Raw genomic sequence first — 13,066 nt, 5'->3', positions numbered from 1 at the left:
TCATACAATGCTATCCGTCCCCAACACTTTCGGGTCATTCCGGGCTTCGTGAAGAGTCTCCTTCATCTTGATATACAGGTCTAGGTCTTCTTTCTTCCACCTCTCACCATTTGGGAATACCTTCTTCCGCAGTCTATTGACCCATGGAATCAATGATTGGTAGTATGGCGTGAAATTTTCGTCTGAGATGTTAAGAAAATCCTCTTCGTCATCAATTACGCCCTTTGTGGACCGAACCAGCTTGTTATCGCTCTCGTAATTCCAGCTCTCAAACTCAGTTGGCCCAATATCTTTGCCTGGCCCATTGTAATGAATGCATATCCAGAACAGCACCCAGAAGAATGACTCGAGATCATGCATGAAAGAATGCTGCTGCTCGCCTAGAAGTACACCGATGGCCATGAACGCCCTCGTGCCAGTCTTTCTTCTTGCTCCACTGACTCCTTCTCGCTGCTTTCTGATAGCAAGGTCAAGATCGACCAAAAAGGAAGCCCAGGAAGGATTCTCTTCTTCCTCGTTTATCATGAGATTGTTGATCGATATGTCTCTGTGCAGGAGGCCGGCCTTGCGCAAGGACTCGTGTCCCTCAATGCAACCCTCTAGCGCGCTAAGTAGAGCCGCTCGGGAGCTTGCCTTGTAGATGGGCTTTCCGTAGTCACAAAGAACGACACGCCAGTGCACCCGATTTGGCAGTCCGGTGCTGGCCTTTGTCGGAGATGCTGAACAGAATCGCTTGCTAGGCGGTAAAGGGGCGCCAGTCTGGCTTGATGCCCGCTTCAGGCCAGCATTGCTGCTGCTGCGGCCTTTCCGTGAGACGCCAGTACTTGGTGACGCTATCGACCGTCCCGGCCGGTAATTCCCCGCCCCCATGATATTCAGTCCACCTGGAACATTACTTCGAACATCATCGACTTCACCGCGGACATAAACTGTCTCATGGTGGTAGTACCGGGCTACGTTGACTGCACCGTTCTCAGTCGCCTCACGGAGGAGCTCACCTTCCTCATCCATTTCTGTATATTGCCATGAGTCTTTAATAACAAGTGGTGTCCGTAGGTCATCCTCGCGATGGGCTTTCCAACAAGTCGTTGCCCAGCCTGCCACGCATGGTATACGCTTGATCCTTGTATCAATAATAAGGCGTTCTGTCTGGGCCTTCCGCTCGATCTCGATAAATCGTTGGCCATTTTCTATGATGATTGTAGGATCGAATCCGAGCTCCTCCTCATTCATCCAGAGAAAGCCGAGAATTGTAGACACAAACTGCAGTCCATCTTCGTTAATGTCGAATCGTTCGGATGCAACCCCCCCGAGCCGGTCGAAAAGCCAAACCCTCATCAAAGATCCACAAAGTGTAAATCCCAAGACAAAGCGGCATGTATCTTGAGCAGCAAGCACCTCTCTGGCATACCGCCCTAGGTCGAGCTACGCCTTCGAAGCTGTGTCGGCAGATGGGTTGCTCTTTAGCTCACCCGGCACGAGGATCTGCCACCAGTGGCATCTAGAGTCTTTTCTAGCTTTTGATCGCTGACAAAGCCAATATCTAGCTTACGTTCCGCTGTGGAACCCTTAATCGGCTTATTGGGCTGTGCCAGGGGCCTTCGTCGGTGTGTCGGGGTCGACTTGTGGTCCTCGGCGAATGCTGCCAGCTCCTCGCTCAATTCGGCAAACCAGCATAAAACATCATCCTGATTTGCGTCTTTCGGCCACCCTGTCCACCCTCCCCGAAAACATGGATTATTGCCTTCCATGCACTTCTTGAAGAATAGCTCGGACGCTGCCTGAAGATCTGCCACAGCCCCAAAAAATGTTTCGCGGAATCGAGGAACTCCAACATAGAGAGGACCAAGCTCCAACTTAAGGACCCTGTCCACATCTTGGCGGTATTCGGAGGAATTCGCGAAGCTGCCTGTGTTGTAAAGCCACGGAGTTTGTTGGATAGATGATGCTATCGGTCGGGGAGGCGGGGTAGATTCGGTGACAGCGAGATAGACTTGGTCCCAGATCTCGTTGTCAGATTTGTCGGCGAGGACGGTACCGAAGAGAGGTTTAATGCGATCGAAGTCGAAAAGTCGTCAGAAGTAACCGCAGAAATGAGTCTCAGGAGGTCGCTTCGAAGCGTGCCACGACCGGTCTTCGAAAACGAGCAGGCCAGAAGCAGGAAGGCTCTGTAGAGAGAAAAGAAAAGGGAGCGCGAGATTTCGGAGATCTAGGTACTAGTTAGAGGAGCACTCTAGTAATGCTGATCCATCTTACCCTCTTGGCCAAGCTGACCCAGCGTGTCCTGTGAGTAGGAGAGGCCTTTGTCTTCACAGGTCGAATTGAAAGAAGTCCGGAAGGAATCAAGGCCTTTCCCAATAAGATTGTCTTTGATAATCGTCGATCGCGGTTCATCTGCCATGGCGAGAAGCCATGGCGAGAAGCCCTGCTTTTGCGGTTGCGAAGTTCTAGAGATGGGAGGGACGGGAACCGTTTGCCTGACCCGTTTTCCAAGGGCTTTGTTTCAACTCCGGTGCCCTATCAAACAATCCTAGTTACTTAGGGACCTTACATAGTACATGTCGAACTCATGGATCCTTGGCTGTCATGGCGAAATCAAGAGGAGTACCTAATTCATGACCTGATGTCGATAGGAGCTGAGGCTAGGTGAAGGGAAGTCTTAGTCTTACCAAGGCAGGCTACGAAGCTAGGTAGGACTTTCTTTTCGATTGGTATTCGCTCTAGAGCTGAGGTTAAGAGCCATGGCCATGGATATTGAGCTGACGAAGGATCAAGCTACGTAAGGCGATCACGAACACTAAGCACCACTTATCGAGCAATAATGGCGAGCTAGAGACGGAGCTTGCTTTTTTGGACGACGTTTCTGTGTTCCACATGCTCCGGGTAGATACTAGTGTTGGTTTTGTAGATACCTTCTACGCCCGCCAAGCCCAAATTAAACCATGATTTATTTTCAGATTCTACCTACATACCTAAGTATGTACCTAGCGGCTAGGCAAGAGAGCCAATGATCTGGTACCAATCGAACCCCACGCTTCCCACATGCCGCTGAAACACCAAGAAATGGCCTAGCCCTATCACCATCACCGCCAAACATACTGTATCTTCAGCGCGTCTACTTACTATTGCAAAGAATGGCTAGATACACTGACATGAACTCAATAGGAAAATCACAGCTGGGTGTGACACGTGTAAGCGCGTCTTTCATTACACAGTAGATACTTGGGTAAGTTTGTGGTGTAGCGTAGGTAAGACACAGGGAGACTGTTGTTTAGGAGATGAGAGAGATCAATCTCTCACCGCATTCCCTCCAATCGACGAGTTTCCCGATCGCTAAACCCCCCTGCAACAGCCCTGCAACAGCCCTGCAATACCCAGGGAATTACAGGTACAGGCACATGTAGCCAAGGTAGGTAGCCCGCCCGCCGTCGGCCGCAGCCAGCGAACCCCACGCAACCACCTGTCCCGGCCTACCTGCTACAACCTACCTGAGCCCGGCCCGACCTGACCTGCCTGGCCGACCTAGGTAAGGGAACTCGACGCAACATCAACAACAACAACAATAATAATAACCCCAACAACACAATACAGCCTCACTTCACCCATTCATTCACTCACTTTAGTCCCCCCCTTCTCTATCTCTGCTGCTCGGGAGCAAATCATGTTTTAGCTGGCCTGCTACACTCTCCTCGTCTCTCCCTCTCTGTCTTTGCTATCCACCTCTTTCTTCACCTACCCGCCGCATTCCAGCCAATCCTGGCTGCGCCTTGCATTGACCGCCCACGTCCTTCTTTTTCTGTCTGCCTTCTCTGCATATGCACCTGGGGTGGCACATTCATGCAAGTCCCAATTTGAGACACAGCTCTTGTCGCTCAGCAGCTTTGCCGTTCGCCTCTTCTTTCTCTCTGACTACATGACCTGTCGTGTTCCTGCCTTGTTGGTTCAGTGCTACGAGATACTCTCTGTCTCTTTTTCGTCTGGATAGCCCCAACACCGGCTCCCAGTTTTTCTTCTTAGAAACTACAAGCTACGAAGCTAGAAACCTCAGGCTACCTTACAGTACCACGTAGATCGCTGTATGACTTCGCTCGCCCTCGGCCTCGACCACCTACGACCACCTACGACCCGCTCGGCCTCATCTCTGGCGACCACTCACACATTGCATTGCCGAACCTGCAGACCTCCCTTTACCCCCCGACAGCCCATGTAGTAGGCGGCCTGACCTCACGACGCGACCACGATAAGCACTAAACGAATTGACGGACCACATTCGAGTATGGCGGAACGAAACTACGATGACTGTAACGAGGCCTTGGACCCTGAACTCCTTTATACCAAGGAGTATTGCATTGGTTTGGGTCCTATGATATCCATGGTGGGAGGGGGCTTGCTGACTTTGCCGGCGCAGGAGGCGGTAGCTTTGGGAAAGTGTACAAGGGGTATGTTCTGTAGCGGGGTTCATTCCTACACAAATAGCTAATTTGCCTGAGAACAGGGTGGAGAAACGCACGGGAGAGGCCGTGGCTATCAAAATCATCGACATAGAGAGCGCCGAAGACGAAGTCGAGGATATCATACAAGAAATCGCCATTCTTTCGGAGCTGCAGTCGCCTTACGTCACGAAATACTATGGCTCCTATGCTAAGGGTGCAGAGCTATGGATTGTTATGGAGTTCTGTGCGGGTGGTAGCTGCGCCGACCTGATGAAGCCGGGTATGATTGGGGAAGACTATATCGCCATCATCATCAGGGAATTACTGCTTGGCCTCGAGTATCTACACGCAGACAAGAAGCTCCACCGGGATATTAAGGGTATTACATCCCCTTCTACACCAAGGATAACTCAACGCGCCTATACTAACCAGGGGCTTTCACAGCCGCCAACGTTTTATTAGGATCCAATGGACAAGTTAAACTGGCTGATTTTGGTGTATCGGGACAACTCTCTGCTACCATGACCAAGAAGAACACGTTTGTAGGCACTCCTTTCTGGATGGCTCCAGAGGTTATCAAACAATCTGGTTACGATCATAAGGCGGACATATGGTCCTTGGGTATTACCGCACTGGAACTTGCCAATGGTGAACCACCTTATGCAGACATTCATCCCATGAAGGTGCTGTTTCTCATCCCCAAGAACCCCCCGCCCAGACTGGATGGAAACTTCACCAAGGCCTTCAAAGAATTCATTGAGGCGTGTCTACAGCGCGATCCAAAAGACCGGCCATCCGCGAAAGACCTCCTGAAGCATCCCTTCATCCGCAAAGCAAAGAAGACAAGTTACCTGACTGAGTTGATCGAACGATATCAACGATGGAGCGCGACGCACAAATCAGATGACGAAGAATTGTATGAAGAAGGTGGCGAGGTCGTGCAGCAAGACCCCGTAAACGAGGACATGTGGGATTTTGGCACAGTCCGGATGGTAGGCGAGAGGGGTGGACTAGTTCATCGGCCTGGATTGAATCCCTTAGACGAATCTACCAGGAATTCTAGAGCATCAAGACCTTTGGAAGGGGATTATGGTGAGAGTCCAAGGGCAACGTCTCCCAGTAAAGTCCAGACACATGATTACGCCGAGTCGTCGGTTTTAAGTACTCTCAAAGGTCCCAATGTTGCCCCTTTAAATATCTCACGACAAGCTTCCCCTCAGCGAAAGCCACTCCCAAGTGGCGCGCCCCATTCACCTTCAAAAGCTGACATCCCGCCTTCACCCCCAAAACATGCCTATGATCCCAGCACTCCACGCCCTGCAAAGCAGATACCGGTCGTGCCCACAATGACATCGGCCGACTATGATAGAGCTCTGCAGGAACAGCTACATCAGGATATGAATTCACTTAATGTTGCCGATCGCCAGACGCAGGCGACCGGCCCATCACCATTCCTTCCACTCCAGCCCTCTTTATCACAAGCACCGCAATCCCGTCCACTCCCTAAGATTGGCCCCATGCATTTGCCTGAAATTCCACCTTATCGTGGGCCATCTTCACAAGTTCCCCTGCAAAGGGTGACTAATCAACAATCTACTCCTTCACAAGCGTTTGCATCCAAAGCGCAGCCAAAACAATTACCACCTGCGCCGGAGAGCTTTCCATCACCAGCCCCTGCCAACCCCAACGGCGAGCTGGACGCTCTCAACGACGTTATTTTCCCGGCATTAGAAGAGGCGTTAAAGCGTAGACAGATACGGCTCCAGCAACTATATCGGAATGAGAAGGTTGTGACTCCTCAGCGACAGCGCGCCGAGGCGGCTCACGACAAGATTAGGAAGCATGTTTTTAAACTTGCGAATGTATGCAAGGAGCTTGACAGGCTAGACAAGGCCGAGCCAGTTGGCATGGGCAAAGACGTGGGCACATTTCTCGAAGGCTTGTTGGAAGAGATACTTGTTCGCGTTGAGCCTCTGGACGAGGAAGAACTCGAATGAATTATATGGGATACGGTATCGTCTCTCTCGAGATCATGGCGCTTGGCATAGACCAAGCGGCTTGTAGTTCATGCGGTGACATGGACATGACAGCATGTGAGATATAGAGGGCTAATACTCGGCATTTGTTCTGTCGAGTACACATCATGGCCATTAGTCCAGTCCACGCTAACTGACTATCTAACACACAGGCGTTTCAGCTGCGCAACATACTTTGTATTTAATATCATGTCATACAGCAATGCTTGCTACTGACTGAATGCCTGCTTCAGATATGTGTTCCGGTGCACTACCAGCGATCCGTACCTCCATCAATGAATACAGAAAAAAACCAATCACGTCACTGTTTCTAAGAATCTTCTCAACCGTGCTCCTGATTCCTACTTGTCTCTGTGCTTGCCCCTCTGGGATCTTTTACACCAGCTCTATTTTATCTGACGACTTGTCTCGGGATCTACTCGACCATAATTGCCGAAATTTTTGGTGTAAGGAAGTTTTGTTGTGTTTTGCGCGAGGCTTTGAGATTGGTCTGCTGGGCTCTGCCTCGGGCTCAGGCTCAGGCTCGGGCGAGCTTGTTATTTCCGCTTCCTTGCCCTTGCTATTCTCAGTAGTACTTGTCTCTGATGTGTCTCTATCCCCGTCTAGGCCAGTGTCGACCACCTCCTTTTCTTTCCCCTTGCTGCTGCTCGGTTCAGCGGCCACACTCAATTGACTGCCGTTGTCTTGAAAGAGTGGTGTCGGACCTCTTGATAACGGACGCGATGGTGTTGTTAGACTACCGGTGCTGCGCCGGCGCAGACTCACGCTTTCGTGCCGCGAGGGCGGTGCTGGTGTCAGCGTGTGGCTGGCGGTCCCTGCTTCGTCGACATCCTCTTCGGCCAGGGTGATCTTCTCCGGCAGCTCCCACAGCAAGCAGATGTCCCGGAACAAGAGCCGGTGGTGCTCGCTGTGGTTGTCGTATACCTCGCGAACCCGGCCCACGTAGTACTAGTACAGCTTCTCGAGCTCGCTGTCTTTCTCCGCGCGTGATTTGGTCGGTGCTGCGCGGTGTCGCCGCACGAGCTCGCGGAGGTTCCATATATATGTTTCGCGCAGACTTTCGCGCGTAGTCTTGTATTTCTCGATGTCATTTGTGAGCTGCGATGGTGTCAGGTAGGGTATCTAGGATTTTGCTCCGACGAGGCAGAGAGCGGGAACCGTAAGCTTACGAAATCTCTCCAGTAGCACCGCGGACACCCACATGGCGAGCTGGGAGAGGAGGTGTAGTAAGGAGGTTGTGGATGATGATGGGCCCGTGGACATTCGGGGCCCTCGCTGCGCGAAGTCAGGATATCTCCGGGATAGTACGAGCCGCGGGATATGCCGTGGCGACACGGGTCTTGCGGGTAGTGGATATGGATCCCGACTCCCCCGGGCCCGGAGCCATGGATGGGCGGCATTCGTGAATGGGCCGGCGCTCGGAGGTGGTTCATGTAACTGGCGGCGTTGAACCCGCCCGTGTATACGTCCTGGCTGTTGTACCAGGCTGCCTGGTTCCTCCTGGTTACTGCTGCGCTGCCGGCGGCGCTCAGAGCAGCTATTGTAGCGACGTCTGCGCCTCGCGCCGCCATCATCTCGCCCATGTCTCACTTGGATTCATATGAAAAGGTTACTGTTAGTTTAAATGGCCTGGCTGGAATATTGCTTTCGATGAATTCAGTCATGCCATCAATACGATGAGAGGGAAATAAGTGTGTGATATCCCGAGCATCTATATCGGTAGGTGTACAAATAAGGTGTAGGTGGTGGTTTCTGATCTGAACCCGGCGTCCTCCTGCTTGCCAAATATCTGAATTGTCACACACCGTACCTACCTCACCCTACCTAACAAACATACCTAGGTATTATTTTCTTTAGGACCGAGCTACGACTTGCTTGCAGAGACTCGCTCGGCAGGTGGCTTTGCTATGCCCTATTGTACTTTGTACTTAGTCATTCGGCCAAGCCTGTAGCACGAGCTTGACGTTCTTCGTGCGTGTTTAGTTATACAGTAGTACTACATTCAACTTTTGCGTTTGAGTTATGATACATCTGTGATGGCACGTTGCGCATTTGCACTTGACACGGCATGAAAGGAGCTTCATCATCACATGTACGAAGTTACTTACAGTATGATCTGAGCCAATGAGAGATGACTGCTGTTACGAAAGAGGACTGTGGGCACTGTGGCTCGCGCACTTACGGGCTGTGGCTCGTCTCGCTAAGTGTCGCTAAGTGCCGCCTATCGTGGCCTGCCGTAGCGAGGGTCTACGAGGGAAAAGGCTCTTCGCTAGGCGGGGCGCCGCAGTGCCTCGGATCGTTTTTTTCGGCGGGCGCGGAATGCCACGGGTCTGCACGGGCAGCAGCGAATCCACAAAGTCCAACTTGACTGGGCATCTTTTTGGTGTTTTGCGCTATTTGCAGCATTTGCATCGCAGCATTCTTCCCTATCGTCAAACTCGCTCCTCCGCTTCCTCCAGCCCGACCACACGCCTTTGTTCCCCCAAGTCCTCGAGTTTACATATCGGAACCATGCTATCGCGGAGCTCTGCCAGAACTGCTCAGGTACGCACTATCTTTGTTAGCCAATTGATCTCGCCTCGAATCCCTCATTGTCACATGTCTCAGTCCAACAAGCATCATAACTAACTTTTTTTTTCTTTCTCTTGGCAGCGCCTTGCGCGAGCAGCTTCTCGCCAGCCACACCTCCAAAATGTATCGCGCTCCTTCGCTACCGTCGAGACCGACCTTTTCAAGCCCACCAAGTTCGGCAGCAAGTACACCGTGACCCTCATCCCTGGTGATGGTATCGGTGCCGAAGTAGCAGAGAGCGTCAAGACTATCTTCAAGGCCGACAGCGTGCCCATTGACTGGGAACAGGTTGATGCCTCCGGTGTTGACAGCGGTGCCCCCGGCAGCGCCGAGGAGATGTTCCGTGAGTCTATCGCTTCGCTTAAGAGGAACAAGCTTGGATTGAAGGGTATCCTCCACACCCCTATCAGCCGATCCGGCCACCAGAGTTTCAATGTCGCCATGCGTCAGGAACTTGACATCTACGCCTCCGTCTGCCTGATCAAGAACATTCCTGGCTACGATACCCGCCACAAGGACGTCGACCTGGTCATCATTCGAGAGAACACCGAGGGTGAATACAGTGGCCTCGAGCACCAGAGCGTGCCCGGCGTCGTCGAGTCCCTCAAGATCATCACACGCCTCAAGTCCGAGCGAATCGCCAAGTTTGCCTTCGCTTTCGCCCTAGCCAACAACCGCAAGAAGGTTACTTGCATCCACAAGGCCAACATCATGAAGTTGGCTGACGGTCTCTTCCGCCGGACAGTCCAGTCCGTCGCCGCCGACTACCCCACCATCGAGGTTAATGACATGATTGTGGACAATGCTAGTATGCAGGCTGTCTCGAAGCCCCAACAGTTCGATGTCATGGTTATGCCTAACCTCTACGGTGGTATTCTGTCCAACATTGGTGCCGCCCTTGTTGGTGGACCCGGTATCGTCCCCGGCTGCAACATGGGACGTGACGTTGCTGTCTTCGAGCCCGGCTGCCGACACGTTGGTCTAGATATCAAGGGCAAGGACCAGGCCAACCCCACTGCTCTGCTCCTCTCCGGCACCATGCTTCTCCGCCACTTGGGTCTCGATGAGCACGCGAACCGCATCTCTAAGGCCGTCTACGGCGTTATCGCTGATGGGTAATTACACATTCCTTTCTATCAGTCATGGCCTTCTCACTAACTTGTAATACAGCAAGTACCGCACACGCGACATGGGCGGTGACTCCACCACTCACGAGTTCACCCGCGCCATCCTCGACAAGATGGACACCTTGTAAATAATAGATACGAACCCATTTTCCTCCCTATACCCAACCCTCGATACCACCGACCTACCCACCGCGTTCCTTCTATAGAGCTGGGGATATCACGATGATGGCAATGACTGTCACGGAGTCACGTTAGGCAATGATTTGGCCTGAAAGCTGTATTCTTAGGTAGATCAGGATAGGGCCTATTGCGTTATACAGTTCTTATGTTCAAAAAAACAAACAATATTTTGGAATGTGCGTGTCCCGCCTTGGTTGACTTCGATTTCCGCTGTCGAAGTATTGATTCGTCGTATTTGAGTCGCTATAGTTGCGCAAGTGAGCAGCCACCTGGACTTTATCTGAACACCTTCTGGTACATTGTTCATTCAGTTATTGCTAGTTTACTCACATATCTAGAATGGACCGGGGACAAGAGATTATGCTCATCATATATGTCGATTCCTCGTAGCAAGCTCACTCTCACCTTCATCAACCGTGTTCCCTGCCAATCAACTCGCATCAGCTAAGAGTGGGCATTATCTTCCTCTTAAATAGTCTCAATCCTCCGCTTGATATCATGCTTCCCACAGCTCTGATTAAAACCTCGCTTAAAGTGCGAAATCGCAGTATGGTTGTCCATCGCATGATTTCGTTCACATGTCTTCTGAAAGGTGTGAAGTAAAATGCGATTCCTCCACTGGAAAGCCGAATACACCAGCTCGTCCGCCTCACCAGGACCTACAGCATTATTGAGTATCTCAAAGCGAGATAAATGATTCAAATTAGGCCCCTTTTCTTCTCTTTTCCCATCCAACGCGAATACACAATCCAAACCCTTTTTTCACACAACAATTTCAGCCCCTCGTCAACGCTGTAAAGTCCATGTGATATTCCGTAGAAATCAGCAATTAGGTGAGCGACTACTTCCGCACGTCCTTAGACAGAGACGTTTCTAGGACGGACTTGAGAGCACGTAATGCCCCATCTCCAACGGCTGTCCGAGCCGATGTAATTGCGTATCCGGCTCCTCCCACGTGCCGAAGTGCTCGAAGCCGAGCTTCGAAAGCACGTTCTCGCTGCCCTTGTTATACGTCGCGATCTCAGCCGCCACGCGCTCCCGCGCCAGTCCCGCGCCCTCGCCCTCCCGCACCGTCTCGCCGTGCACCCTCACCTCGACCTCCTCCCGCGGCAGCGCCCACCAAGCCTCGAGCACGCCGCGCATCGCCTCCGTGGCGTACCCCTGGCCCCAGTGCGCCGGCGCCAGCTTGTACCCTATCTCCGGCCATCCCATGCCGCTGAAGCGCACCGTGTGGATCCCGCCGTCCCCGATGAGCTCGTGCGTCGCGGCGATGAAGACGCCGAATAAGAAGGTCTCGCGCGCCGGGTTGGCGAGCTCGGCGAGCGCCGCGAGTGTTTCTGCGGGCGAGACGTCCGGCTTGCCGAGGGTGCTTTCCGACATGAATGCTGGGTCGCTCCGGAGCTTGTAGTACGCTTCTGCGTCGGAGGGGGTTAGGGGCCGGAGGAGGAGGCGGGGTGTGAGGATTGGTGCTCGTGTTGAGGGCGGTGGTAAAGGGAGTCGCGGGAGCGTTGTGCGGATTATTGTGGTGGGAGTTTTTGAGGTCATTTTTGCGAGGGGGAGTTTGGGTTGTTGGATGTATGATTTGATGTATACACGGCTTTTCGTGGATCGTCAATCGGATGCTTTATACTCTGTTTATTTCTATAGGTCTATGGGACTTTATATCTCGGAATTCTTCTTTGTGGTATTTCATGGTCTTGTATTAAGCAAGGCGTGTGACTCACTTCCGCACCGGCTTATGAGTCTTCAATGACCGGTTCAGCCCAGGGGCTGAAAGTGGTGACACCGCAATCCCCTGTATTTACCTGTATCTTTGTGGTGTTTGGTTCTGTTTCGCTTTTCTTTCTCCATTCTCTCTTTTCTTCTTCCTGGTGTTTCGGCTTGACACGTTTTGAGGTGCTGGCATGAGATGCCAATGAAACCCAGCCGTCAGAATGTTTTGCGAGTGCCACCCTAACTACGATGGTGGGCTATCAGGGCACTATAGACGAAAATTGGAATTTGTGAGTCCCTATATGATTTTAAACTGCTTTGAATCTTCCTAGACTTTTTTATGAGAGCGTAAATCGACCATCAACGCTCACCCATGCTAAGATACTTGTACGGCAAAATGCTACGGCTGAAGGACATACGTAGCACAGAAGCCGGCCCTTACAGGGATAAGGCTAACCTAGGGTAATAGATGGCGTCACGAACATTAGGCAGACCGACCGGCTGGTTCGCCGAGTGGCTAGCTGACTAGTGGGTGATTGAGATCTTCACTGGTCCACTGTGAATGCTTCTAGAAAGATTCATTCAAGACCCCTCTTACCGGTAGTGTCAGTATGTCGTTGTGATGTATGATTCAGAGCATCTGAATTAAGTGCTCGTTAGGGTGTTTCCCGTGTGTCCCCCAAGTGGTAATCTATAGGCGAGAGAGAGAGGGGGGGGGGGGGGGGGGGTCAGGAGAAGAAGGGACGAAAAGAATATGAAGATTAGAGAGAAAGAGAAGAAAAATAGAATTATTGTGTTTGAGTGTAGGTGTATTCTCACTTGGTATGAATCGCGACTGTGAGCCTCAAGTCGAAACCTCGAAGTCGATACGTTGCTATCCGTCCTCCATTTCAACATGATTTGTATATTCATAGGCCTCCAGTGCAGACACGCAACAAAGGACCCAGCTCTAGTGTGCAGTAGTCATGCACTCACGGTACGGATTCCGAATCGTCTAAAAAGCGCA

The 13,066-nt window shown here is 51.8% G+C and overlaps 5 protein-coding genes across 5 annotated transcripts; 2 read left to right on the top strand and 3 right to left on the bottom strand.

Moving 5' to 3' along the window:
• On the bottom strand, nt 1-2,401 carry F5B22DRAFT_646441 (serine/threonine-protein kinase Sgk2; the record flags this gene model as incomplete). Its single annotated transcript, XM_047978728.1, has 4 exons — nt 1-1,425; nt 1,473-1,993; nt 2,087-2,209; nt 2,257-2,401. The coding sequence occupies 4 exons, from the start codon at nt 2,399-2,401 to the stop codon at nt 1-3; spliced, it is 2,214 nt and encodes a 737-aa protein (XP_047830807.1).
• Nucleotides 2,402-4,276: 1,875 nt separating this feature from the next.
• Nucleotides 4,277-6,430, top strand: F5B22DRAFT_636273 (kinase-like domain-containing protein; the record flags this gene model as incomplete). The annotated part of the gene is made up of 3 exons (XM_047977266.1): nt 4,277-4,428; nt 4,496-4,812; nt 4,878-6,430. The coding sequence occupies 3 exons, from the start codon at nt 4,277-4,279 to the stop codon at nt 6,428-6,430; spliced, it is 2,022 nt and encodes a 673-aa protein (XP_047830806.1).
• A 129-nt stretch (nt 6,431-6,559) lies between these two features.
• On the bottom strand, nt 6,560-8,040 carry F5B22DRAFT_655865 (uncharacterized protein; the record flags this gene model as incomplete). The annotated part of the gene is made up of 3 exons (XM_047979917.1): nt 6,560-7,376; nt 7,425-7,567; nt 7,639-8,040. The coding sequence occupies 3 exons, from the start codon at nt 8,038-8,040 to the stop codon at nt 6,845-6,847; spliced, it is 1,077 nt and encodes a 358-aa protein (XP_047830805.1). The 3' UTR covers nt 6,560-6,844.
• Nucleotides 8,041-8,790: 750 nt separating this feature from the next.
• On the top strand, nt 8,791-10,707 carry F5B22DRAFT_606162 (isocitrate dehydrogenase subunit 1). The gene is made up of 3 exons (XM_047974902.1): nt 8,791-9,013; nt 9,122-10,155; nt 10,211-10,707. Exons 1-3 carry the CDS (start codon nt 8,981-8,983, stop codon nt 10,293-10,295), a joined length of 1,152 nt encoding a protein of 383 aa, XP_047830804.1. The 5' UTR covers nt 8,791-8,980; the 3' UTR covers nt 10,296-10,707.
• A 300-nt stretch (nt 10,708-11,007) lies between these two features.
• On the bottom strand, nt 11,008-12,298 carry F5B22DRAFT_176256 (acetyltransferase domain-containing protein). The gene has a single exon (XM_047969374.1). The coding sequence runs from the start codon at nt 11,890-11,892 to the stop codon at nt 11,221-11,223; it is 672 nt and encodes a 223-aa protein (XP_047830803.1). The 5' UTR covers nt 11,893-12,298; the 3' UTR covers nt 11,008-11,220.
• Between the last annotated feature and the right edge of the window lie 768 nt (nt 12,299-13,066).

The sequence above is a fragment of the Xylaria bambusicola genome, assembly GCF_022495145.1.
Source record: "Xylaria bambusicola strain CBS 139988 unplaced genomic scaffold F5B22scaffold_20, whole genome shotgun sequence".
Taxonomy (NCBI): domain Eukaryota; kingdom Fungi; phylum Ascomycota; class Sordariomycetes; order Xylariales; family Xylariaceae; genus Xylaria; species Xylaria bambusicola.
The sequence above is the reverse complement of the archived record's forward strand: the minus strand, read 5'-3'. Positions and strand labels throughout refer to the sequence as shown.